Source organism: Ctenopharyngodon idella, chromosome 16, assembly GCF_019924925.1.
Source record: "Ctenopharyngodon idella isolate HZGC_01 chromosome 16, HZGC01, whole genome shotgun sequence".
Classification (NCBI taxonomy): Eukaryota; Metazoa; Chordata; class Actinopteri; order Cypriniformes; family Xenocyprididae; genus Ctenopharyngodon; species Ctenopharyngodon idella.
Window position 1 is genome coordinate 14526516 of NC_067235.1, and position 22509 is coordinate 14549024.

A 22509-nucleotide genomic window follows, 5' to 3' on the forward strand; every position below is an offset into this window, starting at 1 on the left:
AGTAAAATACAAATGAAAGCCAACTAAACCTCTAGGCTGTTGACAAAAAATAAATAAAAATTAAAAAAAAAAGAAAATGACTTATCATCCAGGAAGACTGCACAATATATACAATAATGTTTGTCATTTAAGTTATGCAAATGAGTTTATTGATGAGGAATAAAACTGAAACTGTAAAAGCTACCATGAGTCTCAGTATTCTGTGTGAGTATGTGTGAATTCGTGTGTAATTGTTTAGATGAGGTGAAGAGTTCAAGTGAACCGCTGGAATGGGCAGCACATTAATCTCTAATAGTCTGCTAGCGGCCGAGAGGTTTAACATTCTCGTGGCAATATTTACCCATAATCCTGGATTATCTTTGTGTGTGTCAATGCGTGGCAAAGTTGGGCCAGATTACACAGGTAAATGGGAGTCTGTATGTGAGTACTCTGGAATATTGTGTTGGAGAGAGTCTCTTCAGATCTCTATAAAAGCTCTTTATAACACTGTTTACTAACCGTTCCTTCCCTCACTGTATTAGTCCAAGTTAGGATTACTGACATAATCGCATGTTGCAAAGTAGACATTTCAAAATCTCCAACTTCACAGTCCATCCTCTCTCTCCAGTCTCTTTAATAAATCATCTTTGTCTTTGTTTTGCCATACTGAGCATTTGTGATGATGAACTTAAACTAAGGACAGTGGATAGAAATACAAGGAACACAAAGATTGTCACATTGGACAACGGTGAATGTAAGTGATCACAAAATTGCACAATTCTCATTTATTATAGTATTACCCTGCTCTACTCTCAGAAGTAGTAGAAAACCCCCTGACACAAATAATCACATCATTTGATGGTTGCAACAATTCCACATTTAGTTTCAAGCATTTTAGATTTTGTTGGTAATTATGTTCTTTTAAGCAAGTCTGTACATTAGCTATGGAACCAGATGATTTTCTGAGCAACAGAGTTATTAAATAACATATATATAGCAGAAAAGATGAGCTAGAACAGAAAACCTTTTTGTTTAAAATATAACAGATGGGATGCATAACTGAAAATAATACAGGCTTCGTGATCTGACACAATCTCAGTGTAATCCACTGAAGAGTCTCATACCTTTCAATATATAAATGAAATTTTCCAGAATCCTCACATGGAATTCCATGATTTACACACAGAGGGGGACTCCTTTCTCACACCTGCCGTGTGTCTACATCTCTCACTCATACTGACTGAATTTCAGCCGCACACATACCTGAAAAAATCATCTACAGAGACATTTTGCATAGACGATTTTTAGTCAATCAGGCAAACAAAACATACAAGGCCTTTGTTGTAAAAACTCATTAAAGGGATAGTTCACCCAAAAATGAAAATTCTGACATCATTTACCCGCATTACTGTATTCTTTCTGTTGCGGAGCAAAAAAGTAGATATTTTAAGACATGTTGCACAGTCCATATAGTCAATTGTAACCAAAACTGTTACCAACATTCTTCAAAATACCTTCTTTTGTGTTCCGCAGGTTCATTAAGGTTTGGAACGACATGAGGTTGAGTAAATGAAGTCAGATTTTTCATTTTTGGCTGAATCTCTTCTCAACTCACATCATCCAATTTAGCAAGGAGAATCTATTCCTTTCATGGCCTCCTTCATCTCATCTATCTCTCTCTCGCAGTCCTCACACGTATCCGGTCTGCACCCCCCAACCAGTACCAGGGTGGGCACATCCTCCTCTTGCACCATTCTCATGCTCCCATTGGGTGCCCACATAGAGTCTATCATGCCATTTGGGCACTGTAATAGGCCACTGACGGAGTAGAGCCCGCCCCCTGGAACCACCTCATCGTAGGATGGAGCGTGGCTTGTAGCGCGGGCCTCTTCTAATCGAAGCCTCTGGCGGTGACGCATCTCAATGACTGTTTTGGTGTAAGAATTAAGGGTCATAACTGCAGCACCCATGCAGCAGCTGAAAGACACCCATGCCAACCTTGGAGTTGAGTGAAAGGACCATGCAAAGGAAAGAGGAAGATCAGGCTTTTGTCAACAATCATTGAACTATTTTTCAAAAATATCTCTAAAAATTGACTTACACAATCGGAGATATATTTAAAAATATCCTTAGTCCAGGTTTATAATGGTTGTGAATGGGGGGCTGCATTTTGAAGTCAAAAATGATGCATCCATCCATAAATATAAAAAGTAATCCATATGACTCCAGTGGGTTAAAGGAACACTCCACTTTTTTTGAAAATAGGCTCATTTTCCAACTCCCCTAGAGTTAAACAGTTGAGTTTTACCGTTTTTTACCGTTGCCGATCTCCGGGTCTGGCATGCCACTTTTAGCATAGCTTAGCATAGTTCATTGTATCTGATTAGACCGTTAGCATCTCGCTCAAAAATGACCAAAGAGTTTCAATATTTTTCCTTTTTAAAACTTGACTCTTCTGTAGTTACATCGTGTACTAAGACCGACGGAAAATGAAAAGTTGCGATTTTCTAGGCCAATATGACTAGGAACTATACTATTATTCCGGCGTAATAATCAAGGAACTTTGCTGCCGTACCATGGCTGCAGCAGGCGCAATGATATTACGCAGCGTCTCTCACAAATGTCTCCATGGTTGCAAGGCACGCTCCCTGTGCAAACAGGGGGTCACAGGCGCTGCGTAATATCATTGCGCCTGCTGGACCCATGGTACGGCAGCAAATATCCTTGATTATTACGCCAGAATGAGAGTATAGTTCCTAGCCATATCGGCCTAGAAAATTGCAACTTTTCATTTTCCGTCGGTCTTAGTACACGATGTAACTACAGAAGAGTCAAGTTTTAAATAGGAAAAATATTGAAACTCTTTGGTCATTTTTTAAGGAGATGCTAACGGTCTAATCAGATTCAATGAACTATGCTAAGCTATGCTAAAAGTGGTACCGCCAGACCCGGAGATCGGCTGAATGGATTCGAAAACGGTAAAACTCAACTGTTTAACTCTAAGGGAGTTGGAAAATGAGCCTATTTTCAAAAAAAGTGGAGTGTTCCTTAAACAAAGGCCTTCTGAAGCGAAGCGATGCGTTTTTGTAAGAAAAATATCCATATTTAAAACTTTATAAATTCAAATAACTAGCTTCCGGCGGACGACCGTACGCAGAATGCGCAAGTCGATTTGGGTGGAAAAGTATCCGTTGATTTTGGACGCACAACGTAATGACAAACGCGGAGGAGCAGAGGATAGAGCAAAACAAATCATCGTTCACGGATTATAAGTCTAAAACGATTATTTTTAAAAAGAAATTTCGGAGGATTTCTATATAAGAGAAGAAGGAGCTTAAATTTGTTGCACAGCCCTATTTGTTTGAACCATGAGAGGCGTCTAAGCTTACAGTACTCCTACATCCTGTGTCATACATCGCGTCAGAGGATTACTCATTTGGTGCAAGTCAACTATCATGCAAAAGCTCGTTATTTGAATTTATGAAGTTTTAAATATGGATATTTTTCTCACAAAAACGCATCGCTTCGCTTCAAAAGGCCTTTATTAACCCCCTAGTGACTTATGGATTACTTTTTTTTTTATGGATGGATGCATTATTTTTTACTTCAAAATGCAGCCCCCCATTCACAACCAAAAATACAGTCAAGCCAAAAATTATTCAGACATTTTTGATATTTTTGATATATTTTTACTAGTGGGTGCAGCACTATAGTTCATTTATGTAAGTGAGGATAGCAAAATAAAGTAAACTGTGACATATTATACCCAAAAATTCTTCACACAGTGGACTACCAGTAAAATTGATTAAAAAAAAATTGGAACCAAAAATTATTCAGACACTTTGACCTGACCATGCTTTGCTTAAGTGTTATCTGACATAATTAAGATGAATTTTTTCTGACACAGTTTAACTCTGAGATCTTGTCATATTTTATTACCATTTTTAAAACTATAGTGAATAAACTGTATTAATGAATGAAATGTTCAAAGTGTCTGAATAAATTTTGGTTTGACTGTATATTTCTGATTGTGTTCGTCTGAAAGAAGATAGTCATATACACCTAGGATGGCTTGAGGTAAGTCATGGGATAAGTTTTATTTTTTGGGTGAACTATCCCTTTAACATTTTAAAGGCTTTGTTAAAGTGATGGAATCATATGAAACATGTTGAAAACAGCACAAAAAAAGTCACAGAACCGAATGAAACTTTTGTGTCAATTCAGAAATCAGAAAAATGCATCTAATGCATGGCACTGGCACTGAACTTATTTAATTAATTTCAATGATTAAATACATAGAAGCAACCAATTAATTCAATATTCCATGAACCTTGAAAAATTCATAAACATTTTTTTGCTAAAGTTTATTTCTAGGCCTGCTTCAGCTATTTTTTATATCGTTGCAAATATATATCGCACAGTATATCCAACTTTATCTGCAGTACACAGTGAGTGCAGTACACTCACATAAAGCAATATACTACATAACAAATCTCAGCTGCTTGAAATGTAAACTATTTTAGGCTATCGTAATGCTCTAATCTTCTAAATGGCATGAAAATATTAAGATATGATAAACATTAACATCATGATTTTCTGTAAAGCTGCTTTAAAAAAATTTGCATTGTTCATACAAGCAAACTACCCTTTTAATGGGATCTCAGTCAAATCAAAATTTACCATACATAAGCCGGGGTGGAAGTATATTGAGTAAACTTGTAAGTGTACTCACGCAAATGACCAGCCGTAGTCCCATGTCTGAGGTCTCCAGTCTTTGGGCCCCACAATCACAGTCAGCTGAAATACGGTGGTGTACATCATATGAGCCACCATCCCTAACAGTCCTGAAAAATATAACTAAGGGGAATTAGGACAATATAAGATGCCTGGTATCTAGACTATGTGATGCAAATGATCAAAATATCATTCTTTAACAATAATTACCAAAGACTGCAATACCCAAATGTACCACAAGAGAGAACCAATCTCTTACCTGAGAGCACAGTGCACATGGCTGCAAAAGCGTTGATTTTGAGCGCATGCATTTCTTTATGAGCACACAACACCTCCACCCACATGAGTAGAAACCCCATCCCCAGCAAACTGATGTACATGAACTCAGCAATCATTGACAACCACAGAACACCTGCAGCAGGCAGAGAGGAACACTTATATAAGCACATACTGTACAAATAAAGAGAGATTTGACATTCTGAAAATAGATATCATATATAATTCTGCAGAGATCATTTCATGCGCACACACATAGCACTCTCACCATGAGTCTCTCCAGGAGTAAGATCTAAGAACCGGCGACATCGTTCTCCTGTAATGTAGCAGAATGAACAAGAACACCAATGAAATCCAATGTGTGACACATGACAATATGATTATTTTAAGGATTAACAGCATATAAAGCATTTTAAAATGTGTGTTCCATTTTGATAATTTATATTACAGGTTTTTACCATTTCTTTGACACAAATTTGGTACTCATTTTTCAAAACTCACAACCAATGATCAAAAATTGTTCCATTTCATTGCAATTAATTAATACAACTGCTCAAAATGTCCCATGTTCCTCTTTTCCAGACCATGTTTTCAGATTTGACATTGCTGTATGTATGCAGGCCCTTGTAATGAGAACCAGGGGCCAAAGCCACAAAAGTGGGTTGACAGAAATATAGAATTCAGTTATGAATCCTTTGTTTTGCATTTTACAGTAGGCCAGGTGAGGAACACTGCAGTTGAAGCTTTACTGTACTGTAGTTTTTCTTTTTAATAGCTATTATTTTTGCTTTGATCCAAAGAAACCTGTTGTGATATTTTCTCAGTACTGTAAACTTTTGAATTTTTTCAATGATTCTACTATATTCCAGAAAAGTAGTAAAGACATCAAGGTGACTACAGTGGTTCAACCTTCATGTTATGAAGTGACGAGAATACTTTTTGTGTGCAAAAACAAAACAAAAAGGTTTGTTTAAGGTTGAACCACTGTAGTGGGTATTTGCATATATTCAAAAATAGCAAAACTTTGACAGGCCCTGCACAACATTCAGTTTCATTGTATGGGAAAGAGCAGTGTGAAACCCGAGCCTAACATCTCCTTTTGTGGTCCATAAACAGAATGACATGATTGACATTTGGAACGACTTGATGGTGAGTAGATAATTTTAGGGTGAGAGAATGTCCATTTTGGGGTGAACTATCCCTTTGATGTCTCTCAATGAGACTTTTTCTTACCATCAGCATGTTTTTCACAAGACTCCCAAAATCCTGTGTGGAAATATCTGAAGGTGTACTTGTCTTCTCCCGTCTCCCAAATATAGTGAACTGCATTGGCCAATTGTCTTTGACGAATCCTGGCAAGTTCCTCCCTTCGCTTTGGTGATAATGTGCCCCGTGGATCTGGGGTGGGGCTTTCTGAAAGAAATAAAAGGACAACCAATTAACCTGTTAGTAACCTAAATAAATGGAGTGTACAATCAACTTTTCACTGCTTGTATCACTCCGTTTGTCTGTGTTCATGCGTTCCCTAATCCAGACAGATTGTTAGCCTGTGCATTAGTAGTGGGGATTTTTCATTGACTCTTTCCACAGTGGCGACCATCTTTATAAAGTGTTGGGGTAAACGCAAAGTGAGTAAAGTGAGTTACATAATCAGGGCTTCGTTTCCGAAAAAGCGTCGTGAGACTAAGTTCACTGTAAAGAGACCATTGGTGGCAAATGTTCTACGATCAACTTAGGCTTACAATGCTTTTGGGAAACGCAGCCCAGATTACTTTTTTCAAGTAACTAGTAAAGCAATGCATTACTTTTAAATTTACAACAAAATATCTCAGTTACTTTTTCAAATGAGTTCTCAACCGTGTAAACATGATGGTTATTGTAGTTCTAGACTAAATGTGAGTATGCTTTACTCATCAAACTTGCATAAAGACAGATTCAGTATTCCTCAAAATAAATAAAAAACAATGACATGCAATCTCAGAATATTATGCAAACCTGCAATAATTAAATAAGTTTAAAAAACACAAATATACTTTATGTATTTAATCTCACTTTATAAACCAGTCTTTGATACTGACCTTCAATTAGGGCTGGGTAAACAATATCGATTTCTCTATTTTAATCGATTCTCATTTTTACGAACCGATATCGATTCTTAAATCTTAAAGGGTTAGTTCACCCAAAAATGAAAATAATGTCATTTTTTCCTCACCCTCATGCCGTTCCACACCCGTAAGACCTTTGTTAATCTTCGGAACACAAATTAAGATATTTTTGTTGAAATCTGATGGCTCAGTGAGGCCTGCATAGCCAGCAATGACATTTCCTCTCTCAGCGGTTCGGAGCGCCAAAGTCACGTGATTTCAGCAGTTTGGTGGTTTGACACGCGATCCGAATAATGATTCGACACAAAAGATTCATAACGCTCCGAAGCTTAATGAAGCAGTGTTTTGAAATCGGCCATCACTATATAAGTCGTAATTTTTATTTTATTTTTTTTGGCGCACCAAAAATATTCTTGTCGCTTTATCATATTAATATTGAACCACTGTACTCACATGAACTGATTTAAATATGTTTTTAGTACATTAATGGATCTTGAGAAAGGAAATGTCATTGCTGGCTATGCAGGCCTCACTGAGCCATCAGATTTCAACAAAAATATCTTAATTTGTGTTCTGAAGATGAACGAAGGTCTTACGTGTGTGGAACGGCATGAGGGTGAGTAAAAAATGACATTATTTTCATTTTTGGGTAAACTAACCATTTAAGAATCGATTAGTCTAGTCTGTTATCAGTTGATGAATGAACAAAACATGTAGCGCGCCTCCCATCCAATAAATCGTAATAATCTTTGTGCTTTGTAACTTTTGATATGAAGCAAAGTCTCAGATTTCAAATGACGTCCATCTTATTATGTTTTTGGCGCTGTTTAATGTGACGTGACAGATCGCTTTAGCGCCTCAGTTAAAGAGAAGCGGCAGCACGGAGCGCATGTGAACATCTTCTCCGCTTTAATACCAGTTACAGCGCGAACTAAACATGACTAAACATCTGAAGGTATGTTAAAATACAGTACAACTTACCGAAATCCGTATAATGTCTCGTGTAATAGCTCAATCAGTGTTTCAACCTCGGAAAGGCGTCAATAAAACAGTTTGTAAACAATGTCACGTAACGTCACATTTACCTCAGAAAAACATATTCAGTGACCATAAACTCATTAGTCAGCTAGAAAAATTAACTCTAGAAAGCAGCATTCTGATAAATATAGCTATGCACCGTTACATATTCATTATAATGTTCTTCAATATTTAATGCATGTTTGAATAAATCAGTTATGACAGCCACGATTTAAAAAACAAAACAAAAACAAAAAAACGAATTGGAGTAGAAATATGATTATGTAATTCTAAACTTTATTTATTATAAAAAAAAAAACATGTAATTTAAGTGTTTGTATATAAATAAATTCATTTTAACCTTCATTATTATAGTAAAGTAGTACCAACTGACTCCCATGTGTAGTTTACAGCATTAGTTGAGAGATTTTTTTTCCTCTAGAAAATTTGCCATGTACTGTAACTGATAAACTACATCCAAAATAATCAATATCGAATCGAATCGAAATTGTAATCGAATCGAATTACAAGCATGTGAATAGAAATCGAATCGAATCGAATCATGAAAATTGTGTCAATACCCAGCCCTACCTTCAATGATCCAACTGAATTAAGATAAACATCACATTTGTGTTTTATTGTTTTTATTGCTGAAGTAAGAGTGTTGAACTAACTTCTCCTGCATCCTATTCTTCTGCAGTCCATAATGGAAGCACAGTTGAAAGGTTTGTTTGAGCTGCGCCCTCTACTGTACAGGCACAAGTTTGTATTTCCTTCAACCTGAGGCTTATTCATTTCACTTTTGGTGCTAAAGGGTTTTTACATTTGCCATTTTTGTAGTTATTAAAAAACAAACAAAGCAAGAGTAAAAGTAAAGTGTAAAACGCAAAAGTAAAGTATTACTTTCCATAAAAAATAACTGTTATGCAATAAGTTACCTTTTTAAGGTAGTAATGCAATATTGTAACGCATTACTTTTTAAAAGTAACTTTCCGTAACACTGTATATGAATGAGTCATTGAGTCATTCACTCAACCAATTCACACAAAACACTGGCTTATTCATTCAGGAAAGAAAAACACTGTGTTGCTTGGAGATGTGCAAAGGTTAATCTGCTTTAATTTAGTTAGGGACTATTTCCGTTGATGGGTCAAAAATAGGCAGAAACATATTATCTCTAAAATGTTGCTCAATCATAACTTCTTGTAATATCATACATTGGTCTGAATATCAGCGCAATTGTGATTTATCATACCGGTAATATCAAACCAGAAGATTAAGGTGCATGTGATATATCATACCTGTAGTATAAGGCTCACTATTGTTCTGGCCGCAGTTCTTCATCTTGACAGGTGAAAGGCAGAGAGGTTTGACCACCTTGTGCGTTCCTTCACACCAGTAAGACGTACAGAAAGCCAGCACAGATAAAGCAAGGGCAAGGGAGGTCAGGAAAAGAGAGAGCAGCGAGCGAGAACGCCTGGACATGTGGTCCAACATGCTACCCAGGGGTAAGAAATAGAAGGATAAACAGGGATGTCAGTGACCACGCACAAAAAGTCTTTTGGGATGAGAATGAAATTGAGAAAATTATATAAAGCAGAAATGAGAAAAAGATCCCTATGACAGATGGTAGGGTAAATGAAGATGTGGATTTATTAAAGGAGAGGGTCAAATAAGGAAAGAAAAACACATGTCACAGGCTTATACATTTAAACTTTGTTCTTGGTAGATGTTTATTAACCAAAGCAACAAACGAAAAAGTCCTTTAAGAGATCTAAAAGACAGTTTACATTAACTACACAGATACATTTTACTTCTGGACCACTATATGTGTTCATATGGTTTGGCATTAGTATATCATTATTATATGGATTATTATTTTAAGTTTGTTAGCTAACAGATTTTTTATTTGTTTGATATTTTTATATTTACTTTATTATTTTTCTATCACCAAATGCTTCATGTCATAAAACTGCTTTATTAGAAATTTTCAAAATATCTGAGTATTTTATATTAGTGATTTGTTGTTGCTTTGAAAACCAAAGGCAAATAAATTTAACTATTACTTCTTCCCATCAGTCATTTACAGTTATTTTCATAAGTTTACATACCCCTCGCAGAATATGTAAGATGTTAATAATTATAACAAAATAAGAGGGGTCATAAAAAATTGCATGCACTGTTGAATAAGCTGTCACATTAGAGATGTACACATATAGTCCACAAGATTTACACAAATGAACCAGTTCAAAGGTTTACATAACCATGAATCTTAATACTGTGTGTTGTTACCCAAACGATCAACAATTTTATTTGTTTTGATAGTTGTTTATGAGTTGTTCACTTGTTTGTCATGGGCAGTTAAACTGCCCTCTGTTCCAGTGTTATTTTATTATCATTGAGATACTGTTATAGTTTTTATTTTGAATTAGATTTTATGTTTATATTTTTCATTTTCATTTCATTTAAAGTTTTAGTAATTTTGCTCTGTGTTTTTGTCATTTCTTCTTTTTCTTTTAGTTTTTAATTTTTATTTCATTTTTAGTTTTAGTTTATTTAGTTCATTAGGTTAAATTAAATGAAAATTGGAAATGTTGCTTTGGCAGCTACCTGAAATAAAACAAGTTTGTTTTTTATGTTTGTTTTATTTTAAGTAACACATATTTAATGGTTTTAGTGTCAGTTATAACAATAACTCTGCACAGTTCTTAAGAAAAATCCTGTACATTCTTTTGTTTTCTAGCATCTTCTGCTTTTTAAAACTCTTTCAAAGCAGTGACTGTATGATTTTGAGATCCATCTTTTCACTCTGAGGACAGTTGAGGAACTTATACACAACTATTAAAAAGTAAAGTAAAAGTACATATTATTTATAAAGCACATTTAAACATAGCAGAGCTATCCAAAGTGCTGAGCAGAGTAAAGCCAATCAAAACAGACAATAAAACAGGAGTATGGTAATATTAAAATGCCAGGGAGTAGAGATTTTTTTATTTTCAATTTTTATTTAAAAATAGTAATGGAAGGTGCAACTTGGATGTCCAGAGGCAATTGGTTCCATAGACAGGGGCGACAATGGAAAAAGCTCTCTATCTATGTCCTAGATGTATTCCAACAAAGGTTGAATGGAATTGCCAGATTTCAACGGCAGGTACAGCTGTGTATAGGCATTAAAAAGAAATAAAACTTTATGCTTCTTAATAATATCCCCCAGTGGACACATATATAAGTTAAAAAGATATGGACCCAAAATAGAGCCCTGAGGTGCTCCACTAATAATAAGAGCAGAAGATGAAGAGAACTTACAAAACTCTACAAAAAAAAAAAAAAGACCTTCATAGGGTGTACATTTTTCTTATTTTGTTTAAGGATTTTTTTTTTTTTTTTTTTCTCCATTTAGTACTGCACTTCAGAGATATACATGTTTCCCAGTATACAAAATAATACAAATCAAAAAGATTACACCCCTATAATGCACCATGTTGCCTTCAGTGAAAATCAGTGCATGTTTTCACCTTTTGTGTAAAAGTTGTCCTCAGTGTGAAAAGATGGATCTCAAAATCATAGTCACTGCTGGAAAGGGTTCAAATATGCAGAAGATGGTGGAAAACCAAAGAATGTGCAGGACTTGGAGGATTTTTTTTTTTTTTTTTTTTTTTTTTTTAAGAACAGTGGTCAGTTTAACTGTCTGTTATGTGAAACGGCTTCAGGACAGTTCTAAAAAATAACCTGGAATTTTTATGATCCCTCTTATTTTGTTAAAATTATTAACATCTTACATATCTTGCAAGGAGTATGTAAATGTATGTGTAGAACTGTAAACTGAAGATAAAACCTGTTTATGTAATGCTGAATAAATGATATGGAACTATTACTGATATTCCCTAACGCATCATCCAGTCTATCCCTGAATGGGATTAAAAATGAGAAAAGGAAAGAGAGGGAATTCAAAGGATTACGTTTGGAGTTACGTGATGAAATTATTAGTTAAGCTCTTGCATTAAGTCTAACTTTACTTGTAATCCTCTAATAATCTGTTTTAATCTGTTTGGGCTTTGTAGGTGTGCATGTTTTTTTTTTTTTTTTTTTTTTTTTTGCTTTTAAGGATTCCTATATATTATATTTATCCTTAAAATAAAATGACTTTAAAATTTCGAGCTATGTGACCATTTAATATAAAAACTAAAAAATATAGTTTCACATATCTGAATGAACCTGTTTACATTATAGGTTACATCATTTTCATAAGTCAGATCAACTAGAAACAGTTCTTTAAGGCAACATCTGCACATTTTTACTTTTTACAGTTTATTGAAAAACAGATCCTAAATTAAAATTTATTTTAATGTGTTTGTAAGCGATACGAAAGACATTTTATGTGCGCTAATCAGAACAAATGCTTGAATCATTCATTTATTGTTTAAGAGTTGTACCAGTTGTATCTGCAGTATCGAGAATTAAATTTATATTTTACAAGAAAATCAACATTATTCTGCATTAAAAAAGCAGATTTTTACCTGTGCACATTAATCTTCTTACATCATGTCCATCGTAATCACTTCTCCCTATTTCGATCCATTCATTTTCATCTTTTTATACCTTCTGTGCAGTTGTTAAACACAGAAGGTCTCGTCTCTTTGGTTCAGCATGCAGTTTGCCTCCTTATCCTTTTGCGATTATTTCTGGTTTTCCCCTTTTTTGGTACAATCCTGCCCAAATCTCCTCCTTTTCCTGCCTTTCCTTGGAAATTGGTGTCACACTCTACCAAGAGCATCCATAATCCCTCTTCAGTCCATCTGTTAGCGCCGTCTCCATCTTTCTATCCTGACTTCTTTTACATCCCTCCATCCCACCCTTTTTAAACATCCCTCTGTCCCACCTGTTCTTCACACCCCTCCACTGTCCCTTACATGTGACCTGTTCTGTCCTGGGACATTACCCACCCCTCCTGTAAAAAGTAATCACTGTGTACTTCTGAGAATCACATATTGCCCTTGTCCCTGTAAATCACTTCAACTTGAGCTTAAATATTAAAAACACCCATCAGAATTTGTTTCTAAAGGTATTTGGTGTTCTTATGATTTTCACCCATTCCTCCCACCTCCACTCTGCTTTAAAAAAGTCTCACGAGATGATGCATTGTTTTATAATATTATTTACACTTTATTATTTACAAAAAACAAGACATGAAAAATTAATAAGTTATAAAAACAATGAAGATGCGTATGCAATGTTTTTGTTACTGTATGTGTACAAATGTATAAATGAAAGGGAGAAAAGGGGAAAAAGAGAGCTGCACGGTCATCCCCAGGCCTGGGACTTGCAGTAATGGAGAACTAGTTTCCCATCACTCCCAAAACACTGTAAAACAGAGTAGAACAACAAGGTTTACCTATTAAATCAGCAAAACACACCGTTTCTTCACAGAAATGCCCACCAAAACTGCATTAAACTATATCCATTTTACATTACACAGGTCATGTTAGAACAGAAATAGTCACTTGTGTAGAGAACTGGAATATTTAATTTAAATAATAAAATGCAAAAATGAGGAGGAAGATCTTCAAACACTCCATGTAGCATTTGTCTTCAAACTGGCCGGTAACATTTAACTTTACAGTGTCTTTGTTATACATGCTACATGTAACTTACACTTACACTACATGTGGTAATGACAGTAAATTATGCATAATTACATGCAACTAAACCAAACACTACCCCTAACCCTAACCCTATAGTAAGTACATGTTAATTGATATTACTCAGTACTTAAATGTATAATTATACTGTGACTTTAAGACACCTTAAAATAAAGTGCAACCAAATGGCCATCTGAAATGATTTCAGTCTACTTTCAATTTCCTTAAAAAGCCAGATGGGGGCAGAGTAGCATTTGGCAACACGCACGCGCGCGCGCACACACACACACACACACACACACACACACACACACACACACACACACACACAAAAACATACCTCAAAAAGCACACCCACTTCTTGGTCTGGTGATGGAGCAAATGACTGATTGACATAAATGAACTGATGGAAGAGGAGAAAAATATTGAAAGATAAAAATAAAGCATTCAGTAAAAACTAGTTCATCTTATAAGTGTTTTTTCGATTTGATTTCATGAGTAAAATTACTTTGGGTTGGTTCATAAATACAATTAGAACGTTACCGCTGGTATTAATCAACAGCAGTTTTGTGCTTCAGAAATGTGATGCAGGGGGGAGTCAAATATTGTGTTGGACAACAGGGGGCCAAAGGTTAAGCCCGCTGATCTAAAGACTGCCGGGAAATGACATACCATTTTCAAGACCTGTTCCCTTGCACAAGTGTTAAAGGGATAGTTCACCCAAAATTTTAAATTCTGTCATCATTTACTCACCCTAAAGTTGTTCCAAACCTGTATAAATTTCTTTGTTCTGCTGGACACAAAGGAAGATATTTTGTAACCAGTTTGTAACCAGGCCACTTTGGGGCACCATTGACTTCCATAGTAGGAAAAAAAATACTATGGAAGTCAATGGTGCCCCAGAACTGTTCAGTTTACCACATTCTTCAAAATATCTTCCTTTGTGTTCAACAGAACAAAGAAATGTATACGGGTTTGGAATAACATGAGGGTTAGTAAATGATGACAGAATTTTCATTTTTGGGTGAACTATCCCTTTAAGGCCCGAGTATACTTCATTTTCCACACTCCGTGTCTGCACAGCTTTCAAAAATATATGAACTCAATCAGATGAGCACAGACTTTGAAACAATTGCTTTTCCAGACTCTACAGGATATCAGAGGGTAGCACTAAGTCGTGTCATTTACATTTACAGGACATTCACTCAGAAGGACAGAAGAAGAAAAGTAGCGGATCCGCCATTGCATGCAAAGTTTAAATCAAGAACCAAAAAAAAAAAAAGATGGAAAATTATATGCTGCTTTGTTTACTGTTCTTGGAAAAGCATGTTGTTTTGTATCACTCTTTCTGCACTCTTCTTTAACAACTGCCTAATACATCACAGCTGCATATTGCCACCAAGTGGCCTCTTCTGTCTCAACATTCACCTTGCGCTACTGTACGCGGATGCTCCTGATGATGAAAATTACGTCACGCAGACAGTGTGGGGACCGTTGCGAAATGTGGATGGCCGAAGTATACTTTGGGGTTTATCGTCAAGATAAATACCTTAAATAAGCTTTCTAAAGGGGAAAAATTATTGGTTGTGTTCTATTGTTGTTGTCACAGTGGTCTGGCAGAGGAGGCACGGACCCTTGTACAGCCCACCCTGCCTTGCACTGCTTTTTAATGAAATGAGGTAGCCATAGTGGGGGTGAATAACATACCAGTTGTTCACTAGGCTCCAATTTGAGAAAGCGTGAGATGAATTGAGAGAGTGACTGCACTGTCCTCCCTCTCTCCACGGACCATTTTTTGGTCTTCATGATGGGCGTATCACCGACAGCCTTCAACAGCACATCAACTGAAAGATTAAAAGAGAATAAAATTACATACTCAGAAAATCTCTGTGGATCATACTTATTAAGAAGCTGAAACTTATTACATATTGCACTTTTAAAAGTGTACTTAAGTGTGTTATGAAAGATGTACTCTCATTAAATACACTTAAGTTACATTGTAAAACAGTACAATACTGTACATTATACTTAAAGTATTTTTATTGAAGTATGCAAAGCCTACACAGTAGTTAAAGATACCTAATATAAAGTGTGACCAAACATTTTTAAGACTTAAAGTACGCAAGTGCACATCCAATACAATTAACTGCACTTTTTCACAAGGGACTGCTAATTACTGTTTGATGTCAAACTATTTTTTATGAACATTTAAAGCCAGTAAAGTACAAATTTAAAAGTATACTACTCTGTACCTCAATAATGATGCGAAAGGCTCTACTATAAAAACATTAGGCCTATATAAATACGTTAATATGGTACGATATGGCCATAGGGTCCACAAAGGGGTTCCCACCGTCGCAATAAAATCTGATTATAATACTCTGTAATATCTTGTCATCTATGGTTAAATGATTATACAAGAATGTTTTAAGCCATTTACTTAATTAAAATGGCTATTAGGCCTAATTTTCTTTAAAATCATGACAAAAAAAGCAACTCTTACAAACACCGTCATGGTAAAGAAGCACATGCCTGCTTGCCCAGCCATTGGCTGCCTACATACAAACGGAAAGTTCATTGGCTGGCAGACCTGTCAATCTTTGCGAAATCGCGGAAGTAACTCGTTGATAACCCTACCCGAAATAAACACTGCAGCAGCATTTAGCAATTAATTTATAACAGTTTCTCTGGTCATGTATATAACTCATACTCTTTTTCTTCTCATCCGATGATCCAGTGTGTTCAGTGACAGTGTGTTGTACCGAAGGTTCATCTTTTTGATTTTCTGTAGGAGATTCTGCGTTGTCAGACATCCTCCGACATACACAACAGGCAGCAACACTAGCAGACAGCGCAGGCGTACCGAGCTGATTTTTCAAATTAAAAGTCTCTGAGGGCGTTCTATTTTTAAATAGGCTACCATAAAAAGAAAACAGTATTTATTAGAGATTTATTTATTATTTTATTTAGTTTATATAATTAGTTTAAATTCAATTTAGGAAAATAAATTCGTTTTAATTTAGTACCAGCAGATTTTAAGGATACTTATATGTTAACTTATAGACTAATCACTTATAAACTAATCACACCACCGGATGGCAACATTTTCATAAAAGTGCTTACATAAGATGAGAACTTCTGGAAAGCTTGTTAGTGTGTGGGTCTGACAAGTGATGAATAGATATTTATGCATGCTGGTATTAAAGAGATCTACTGTGTTGCACTTCAAATGTAGGCTAAGTACACTGTTTACTTTGATACACTTAATGGCTTCACAGACTTTTATCCCTTAACATTTTTTACTCACAGTACAGCACTAAAGGCCATTCAAAGTCCATTCAAAATATAGAGAATTTACAGGGGAGAAAATACAAATCCATGTGTAAATAGGACATACTGCTCAGACTTACTTTGGCATTGTAAAGTTAAAAATTTTGATTTGGCTTTGTTCATGTAAATGCATATTCTCTAATCCAGTGAACTACTCCTTCAGTAATTCTGGGTTTTATATGTGACCTCATACACTGGCAACACTTCCAGCCATTCATCATTGTACTAGTAACCCTAGTGATAGTGTGTTTTAGTATGACGTAAGCTGTGCTAAGAAAGAGGAAGTGATGTGATGTGATTCATGGCTCAGCTGCAGCATCCTTGAATTCTCTTTCAAGGCAGGAAATGTGGGCCACCAAAGCAGAAAGAATGTCAGTTGTAGCCTTTAATCTATCATTCATTCAAAGATCTCAGTTTTCTTAACCCAATAAGCCTACTTTATCATATTTGACGCATAAATTTCAAATCTAAGCTGTCAACAAAATTAAAACTGCTGAAAAACCTGTTCTGTCCTCTGATTGATGGTTCATATTTTTTAGCAAATAAAAGGCATTTTAGTATTGCAAAAACTTTTGCTGTGAAGTCTTTAATGATTTTTATAAAGTAAACATAAGAATAACTTTTATATTATCATAATATATCAAGATGAACTTTTAGTACTGGATGGAAAAAAACTTGCATTATATATATTGCCTCCCAAAATAGAAGAAACTACAGAGCTTTGATCATAAACTAAGCATTTAAATATCATCTTTCTAAGACATATTATTGGGGAGATAGAGAGTGTTGACTGATATTTATATGCATTTTATGTAAGTAGTCTTGTACTGTAATAAAAAATCTCATTGATGTATATTAAAAGTTATCAAAATGTCATCTTAATCTTTGGCCATATAAGAACTCCATATTCTGATGATGGTCTCCATATTCTCAGTATATGAGTCATAAAAGCCCGATGCATCAAATATGATACAAAAAGCTACATATGATTTAAATATTTTGTTCAATAAACTGTTTCATTAAAAAACTATTTACCTGACTTTCTTTTTTTTTTTCATATTTCACGCTTTTAACTCAAAGAAAACAAAGTTTTTCATCGTGGCCTTTGTACCTCTATTATAATATTGATGGTGAAAGTGATAGGTCTATATGGAGATGCAAAAACAAAGCAGAGCATTAGAACAGGTTCTGCTTCGACAAGCTCTGTTCAAAATGTTGACAGACGGGATTCCAAAAAGTGTTTTCACTGTGATTCATCCATGGCAATAAACGCAAACACAATGTACACACAATCCTACACAAGGGCATAACAATGACTCTTATATTTTAAATCACCTTCTCACTTTTAAAAAATGTGCATCACCTATTTTTGTGCTAAAGATGATCATTGAGCTAGTTCTTGTAGATGACCAATTGCCTTGTTCAACTTTAGCTCCACTTTTACTCCTGATTCTACACTTGAGTGAGGCTGAAAATTCAAAACGAAAATTCATGTGAAATCATTTTGTTCTGAAAGAAAAACAATGCGTCAACTAAAAGGCAGCGCTGCGTCAGTCTGTACTTTCATTCACTATTACAGCTGTAGCCAAAGCGCTCCCATGTAAAACTCACGTCACTTCCTTGCCCATCCCTAAAGGGAAAAAAAAGAAATATCGGAGAGAAGAGCGACGCCAGAAAAGTCAGTAAAAGAAGGAAAGCGAAGATATTTAAAGAAACATTTGGTTAAAAGGAGAACAAATAGGCACAACCCCGTTGACAAGCATACGGTGATCAAAGTAAGTCTAATTCCCTCGTTTTGAAGGAAACCGATTCGATAACTACGTTGGGCGCGTAACTTTTGCAGTTACTCCCACTTTAAGAAACCTTTATTGCATGAAACTGTACTATTTGATACACACGTTGATTTTTGCTCTATTACAGCTTCATTGAACAGGGCGACTCACTCCTGGGTAACAGGCAGGTCTTCTGCTTAAAATTTAAATACCACTGGTAAGAGTTACTTGGCTGCGATTAATCTATTTCGTTTTCATCTAATGTGTATAAAATGTATATAAAAGTTGTTTTTTAGTATTTATCAGTAGAACTAACCTCAGAATTTTGGATTTTATAACTTGCTCGTGGTGAATAGATCTGTTAAGTACGCCAAGAACTGATACCCTTTCCAGCTGTTGCAGTTGTTTATGAATAGGTCAGGACACATACATTTCGATATTACTCATTTTTTCGGATAAATAAGCTTCTCAGATGATACTAAAAAGGGATTTATAACAACTATAAAGATTGAAATTATTAATTTTTCAATTATTAATAAATTGTTGAAGCATGAAAAATGAATTTTGAAGTATTAGAAACTATCACTGAGCTTCAAAAGTATTCTTTAGGCTCCAGAATAGTGTTACATTTCTGTCTGTTAATTATTTAATCAAATTAAGCTTTAAAAAAGATGTCTGTGGCGTGGGCACGTTCATAATGTTTCTCAGACTTTGCTTCTCGACCTCGCGAGAATGCCTGAGGCAAGAATGCATTTAAACACATACAAGTCCGAGCTTGGAATTGGCGTCTGTCAACTCCTCTTTTTCACAACCTTTACGCAATCATAGCTGTTTTTTTTGTGCAGCGTAATGATTTCATAGGTCTACCTGATTATGGATAAACTATGGAAATCTACAGATTTAAGACCAAAGTCGTATATATCACCTCAACTCACTCAAAACAGAGCAGTTAAATCCCACTGAATTGAAACTTAAGCTTTTACAGAGAACTAAGGAAAGAAATATAGGAATGTCAATAACAAGCAACATTAAATAATAATTATAATATAATACCAGAAGATATGATATTATATTACAGTTAATATAGGAGATTTAGGAATGTGAATACCAAGAAACTTTAATAATTAACTATAATATAATATAATGGTTAATAGTAAATCATTTAGTTCTTTAAATGTTTTTAATACACATTTCCCTTCATCTGACTTTGCAATTTCGTTCCGCAGTTCCTACCATGCCTCTCCACAAATCATCTCGAGCCCCTCGTCTGGACCCCACCATGATCTCCGCTCCCCTGGGTGATTTCCGTCACACCATGCACATTGGTCGTGGTGGAGATGCTTTTGGTGACACCTCCTTCCTGTCCAGCCATGGCCCCTCTAGTCCTAATTCCAACTCTGTGCAACCAGTCGGGGCCGCCACTGTAGAGACCACAGACATTCAGATGAACCATAATGATGATATTGAATATGCAGAAGACACCGGTCCAAGTGAGCTTCGGCACGCTGATTCAGTTTCCTCCTTTGACCTCGACTTGGATTTAGGGCCTTCGATTTTAGGAGATGTACTGGGAGTGATGGATGGACTGACCATGGGTTCTCGCAAAGACACCGAAGAGGTGTTTAGTCCCAGCAAGAGCACAAGAGATGTGATGATGTCACCAAGGAGTGCTGCAAATGAGTTGAATGAGAGGATGAGAATGGAAAGTGCGTCTAAAGAGGTGAGCCAACGAGACGAGCAACTGAACGAGATGAATGGCGTGAAATCAAAAGGGCTCAGGCCTAAAGTGCGATTCAGCGACAAACGTGATGAGATCATCGGTCGACAGGAGGTAATTGAGGGGCTAGACGTGGAAGGTGAAGAAGAAAGCAGCTTGAGACCAAATAAGGAGATGCAGGAGATTAGTGGGCAAATGGTTTACGACAAAGACCCAAGACAAGCAGAGATGGTTAATCGGAAGGAGGACAACTCTCCAAGCCCCTCTTCCTCAATGAGCTCAGAATATGAGGGAGTCTCACCGTTGGACCGGAGGAGAGAAGACCAACATCTTTCAGAAACGGATTCAGAGGAGGAGGGTGTCAACGGAGAACAAGGATACACTTTTGAGGACGAGTTCGATGATGAGATTGGACTATAAGAGGACATTGCAAGAGATTTGAAGACCAAAAATAAGTCTTTAGCATTGTTGATGGATCATGACGTGAACAGAATCATTCTTCAAAAAAATCCAAACACAGAGATTTAATGAAAATTTCCTTCTTGAGGTAATAACTGGACTATTTGGAGCTCTCTTTTCCACACTTTTGAAGTTTACGATGGTGTTTGCTTTGATTTTATGAAAGGAAGACTATGTTGTGGTTTTGTCTTTTTATTGGATTTTATAAATACAAATTTTGAGAGTCTCAAAATGGACAGCGTGACGTCTTAAAGAATAACCTAAGAACAATTTTTTTGCATACATTTCCCAAGGTCTCAGTTATATAAAACACTATTTCCACTTAATAGCTCCGTTGTAGGGCACTCTTCAGTTAACTGGATACAGCTTTAATCTCAATGGAGAGTGAATACCTGCAGTACAAGATGCTCAGAATAACAGTTGACTCTTTTTTTTTTTTTTAAGCCAAACGCCACATGCAAAGTTATTAATTATTGTTTATATTATGGTTATATACAGTGCCTTACAGAAGACACTTAAGATGTTTTCCAACTTTGTCTTGCTTAGTTTCACTGAAAAGCCAGCGAAGAAGCTTTTCTTTTTGTGGGAAGATGCAAGGTTGCTGAATGCATTCACAAATGCTGGAATTTTCTCCTGGGAGTTTTCGTTATTACATTTACATACATACATATCCTAAAATGCAATAAGCAATCAGATTGCTTTTTGTTTTTGGAGTGTAAGAATGAAAAGCACACAATATAGTTACACACTACAAAATAGTCTTAAAGCTAAACAAGTGCAAAACGCATAGTTTTTAAACTGTGAATGAAAAAAACAAACTCATATTCTGGTTGATCATTTGTGTAGGTTTTGACCAGATTCATAAAGGGAAGCATGAAAAGCTAAAATAGGTTGAGTTTATTTTTTAAAAACAGTTGCTTTTATCTTGCTTTCACATTTGTTTGATTTGAATACTAAAGAATATGTAACAGACAATCAGTAATTATTTTACACTCAAAACCACTCTGCCAACTGAAATAATGTAGATAAACCAAAATGTGTAATTAAAGTTTTATAAAACTGTTTGTAGCATTTTGTATTCTTTGAATGTGCTGATGGGAGGTAAATGCATTTCTGTAATGCTATTTTTTATCGATATATATTTTTTATTTTAAAAACAGGTAAATAAATGAATTCTTTGCCATCTTTATCTAGCTCACATTTTATTTTGATAGCATCAGTGTGGGATCATTTTGCCTGATGATTTATGTATGTATGGATGCGTGGGTGGATGAATGGATGAATGTTTAGTTCCACTCAAAACTTTTCAGAATAATTCTAAATTACATGATATGGATTTTTTGTAATTGCTGTTCTCCATCTACAAATGCAAAATCCACTTACATGACCACGAGTCCAGAATTAATTGGCTTTCGTCATCAACTAAGGATCAAAGTTAAAAAAAGCTAACAATAACTGGAAGTGGAGTATTTACAAAAGTA

General features: G+C 35.6%; 3 protein-coding genes across 4 annotated transcripts; 1 reads left to right on the forward strand and 2 right to left on the reverse strand.

The window, feature by feature from the left end:
• Positions 1–645: 645 nt before the first annotated feature.
• On the reverse strand, positions 646–13110 carry si:ch211-149k23.9 (germ cell-specific gene 1-like protein). The gene is made up of 6 exons (XM_051866322.1): positions 9413–13110; positions 6223–6402; positions 5258–5305; positions 4973–5125; positions 4712–4823; positions 646–1977 (listed from the first exon to the last, which is right to left on the reverse strand). The coding sequence occupies exons 1-6, from the start codon at positions 9606–9608 to the stop codon at positions 1605–1607; spliced, it is 1062 nt and encodes a 353-aa protein (XP_051722282.1). The 5' UTR covers positions 9609–13110; the 3' UTR covers positions 646–1604.
• A 140-nt stretch (positions 13111–13250) lies between these two features.
• Positions 13251–16628, reverse strand: atg12 (ATG12 autophagy related 12 homolog (S. cerevisiae)). The gene is made up of 4 exons (XM_051866324.1): positions 16461–16628; positions 15458–15594; positions 14091–14153; positions 13251–13472 (listed from the first exon to the last, which is right to left on the reverse strand). Exons 1-4 carry the CDS (start codon positions 16561–16563, stop codon positions 13413–13415), a joined length of 363 nt encoding a protein of 120 aa, XP_051722284.1. The 5' UTR covers positions 16564–16628; the 3' UTR covers positions 13251–13412.
• A 2056-nt stretch (positions 16629–18684) lies between these two features.
• Positions 18685–22090, forward strand: cdc42ep5 (CDC42 effector protein (Rho GTPase binding) 5). 2 transcript variants are annotated; one of them, XM_051866104.1, is made up of 3 exons: positions 18685–18855; positions 19001–19069; positions 20079–22090. In XM_051866104.1, exon 3 carries the CDS (start codon positions 20087–20089, stop codon positions 20987–20989), a length of 903 nt encoding a protein of 300 aa, XP_051722064.1. In that variant the 5' UTR covers positions 18685–18855; positions 19001–19069; positions 20079–20086; the 3' UTR covers positions 20990–22090. The 2 variants fall into 2 exon arrangements, with proteins under 2 accessions (XP_051722064.1, XP_051722065.1); XM_051866105.1 differs by lacking the exon at positions 19001–19069 and having other exon boundaries at positions 18699–18855.
• Positions 22091–22509: the final 419 nt, after the last annotated feature.

What these genes read in the sequence shown, in the direction of transcription:
- si:ch211-149k23.9 (XM_051866322.1), bottom strand. Translation starts at nt 9,608, where the DNA reads ATGTTGGACCACATGTCCAGGCGTTCTCGCTCGCTGCTCTCTCTTTTC. An exon ending in TACTCCTGGAGAGACTCATG is followed by an intron (nt 5,126 to 5,257) that starts GTGAGAGTGCTA and finishes TGCCTGCTGCAG; the next exon opens with GTGTTCTGTGGTTGTCAATG. An exon ending in CATGTGCACTGTGCTCTCAG is followed by an intron (nt 4,824 to 4,972) that starts GTAAGAGATTGG and finishes TATATTTTTCAG; the next exon opens with GACTGTTAGGGATGGTGGCT.
- atg12 (XM_051866324.1), bottom strand. Translation starts at nt 16,563, where the DNA reads ATGTCTGACAACGCAGAATCTCCTACAGAAAATCAAAAAGATGAACCT. An exon ending in ATCGGATGAGAAGAAAAAGA is followed by an intron (nt 15,595 to 16,460) that starts GTATGAGTTATA and finishes TTAATCTTTCAG; the next exon opens with TTGATGTGCTGTTGAAGGCT. An exon ending in TGGAGCCTAGTGAACAACTG is followed by an intron (nt 14,154 to 15,457) that starts GTATGTTATTCA and finishes CTCTTCCATCAG; the next exon opens with TTCATTTATGTCAATCAGTC.
- cdc42ep5 (XM_051866104.1), top strand. Translation starts at nt 20,087, where the DNA reads ATGCCTCTCCACAAATCATCTCGAGCCCCTCGTCTGGACCCCACCATG.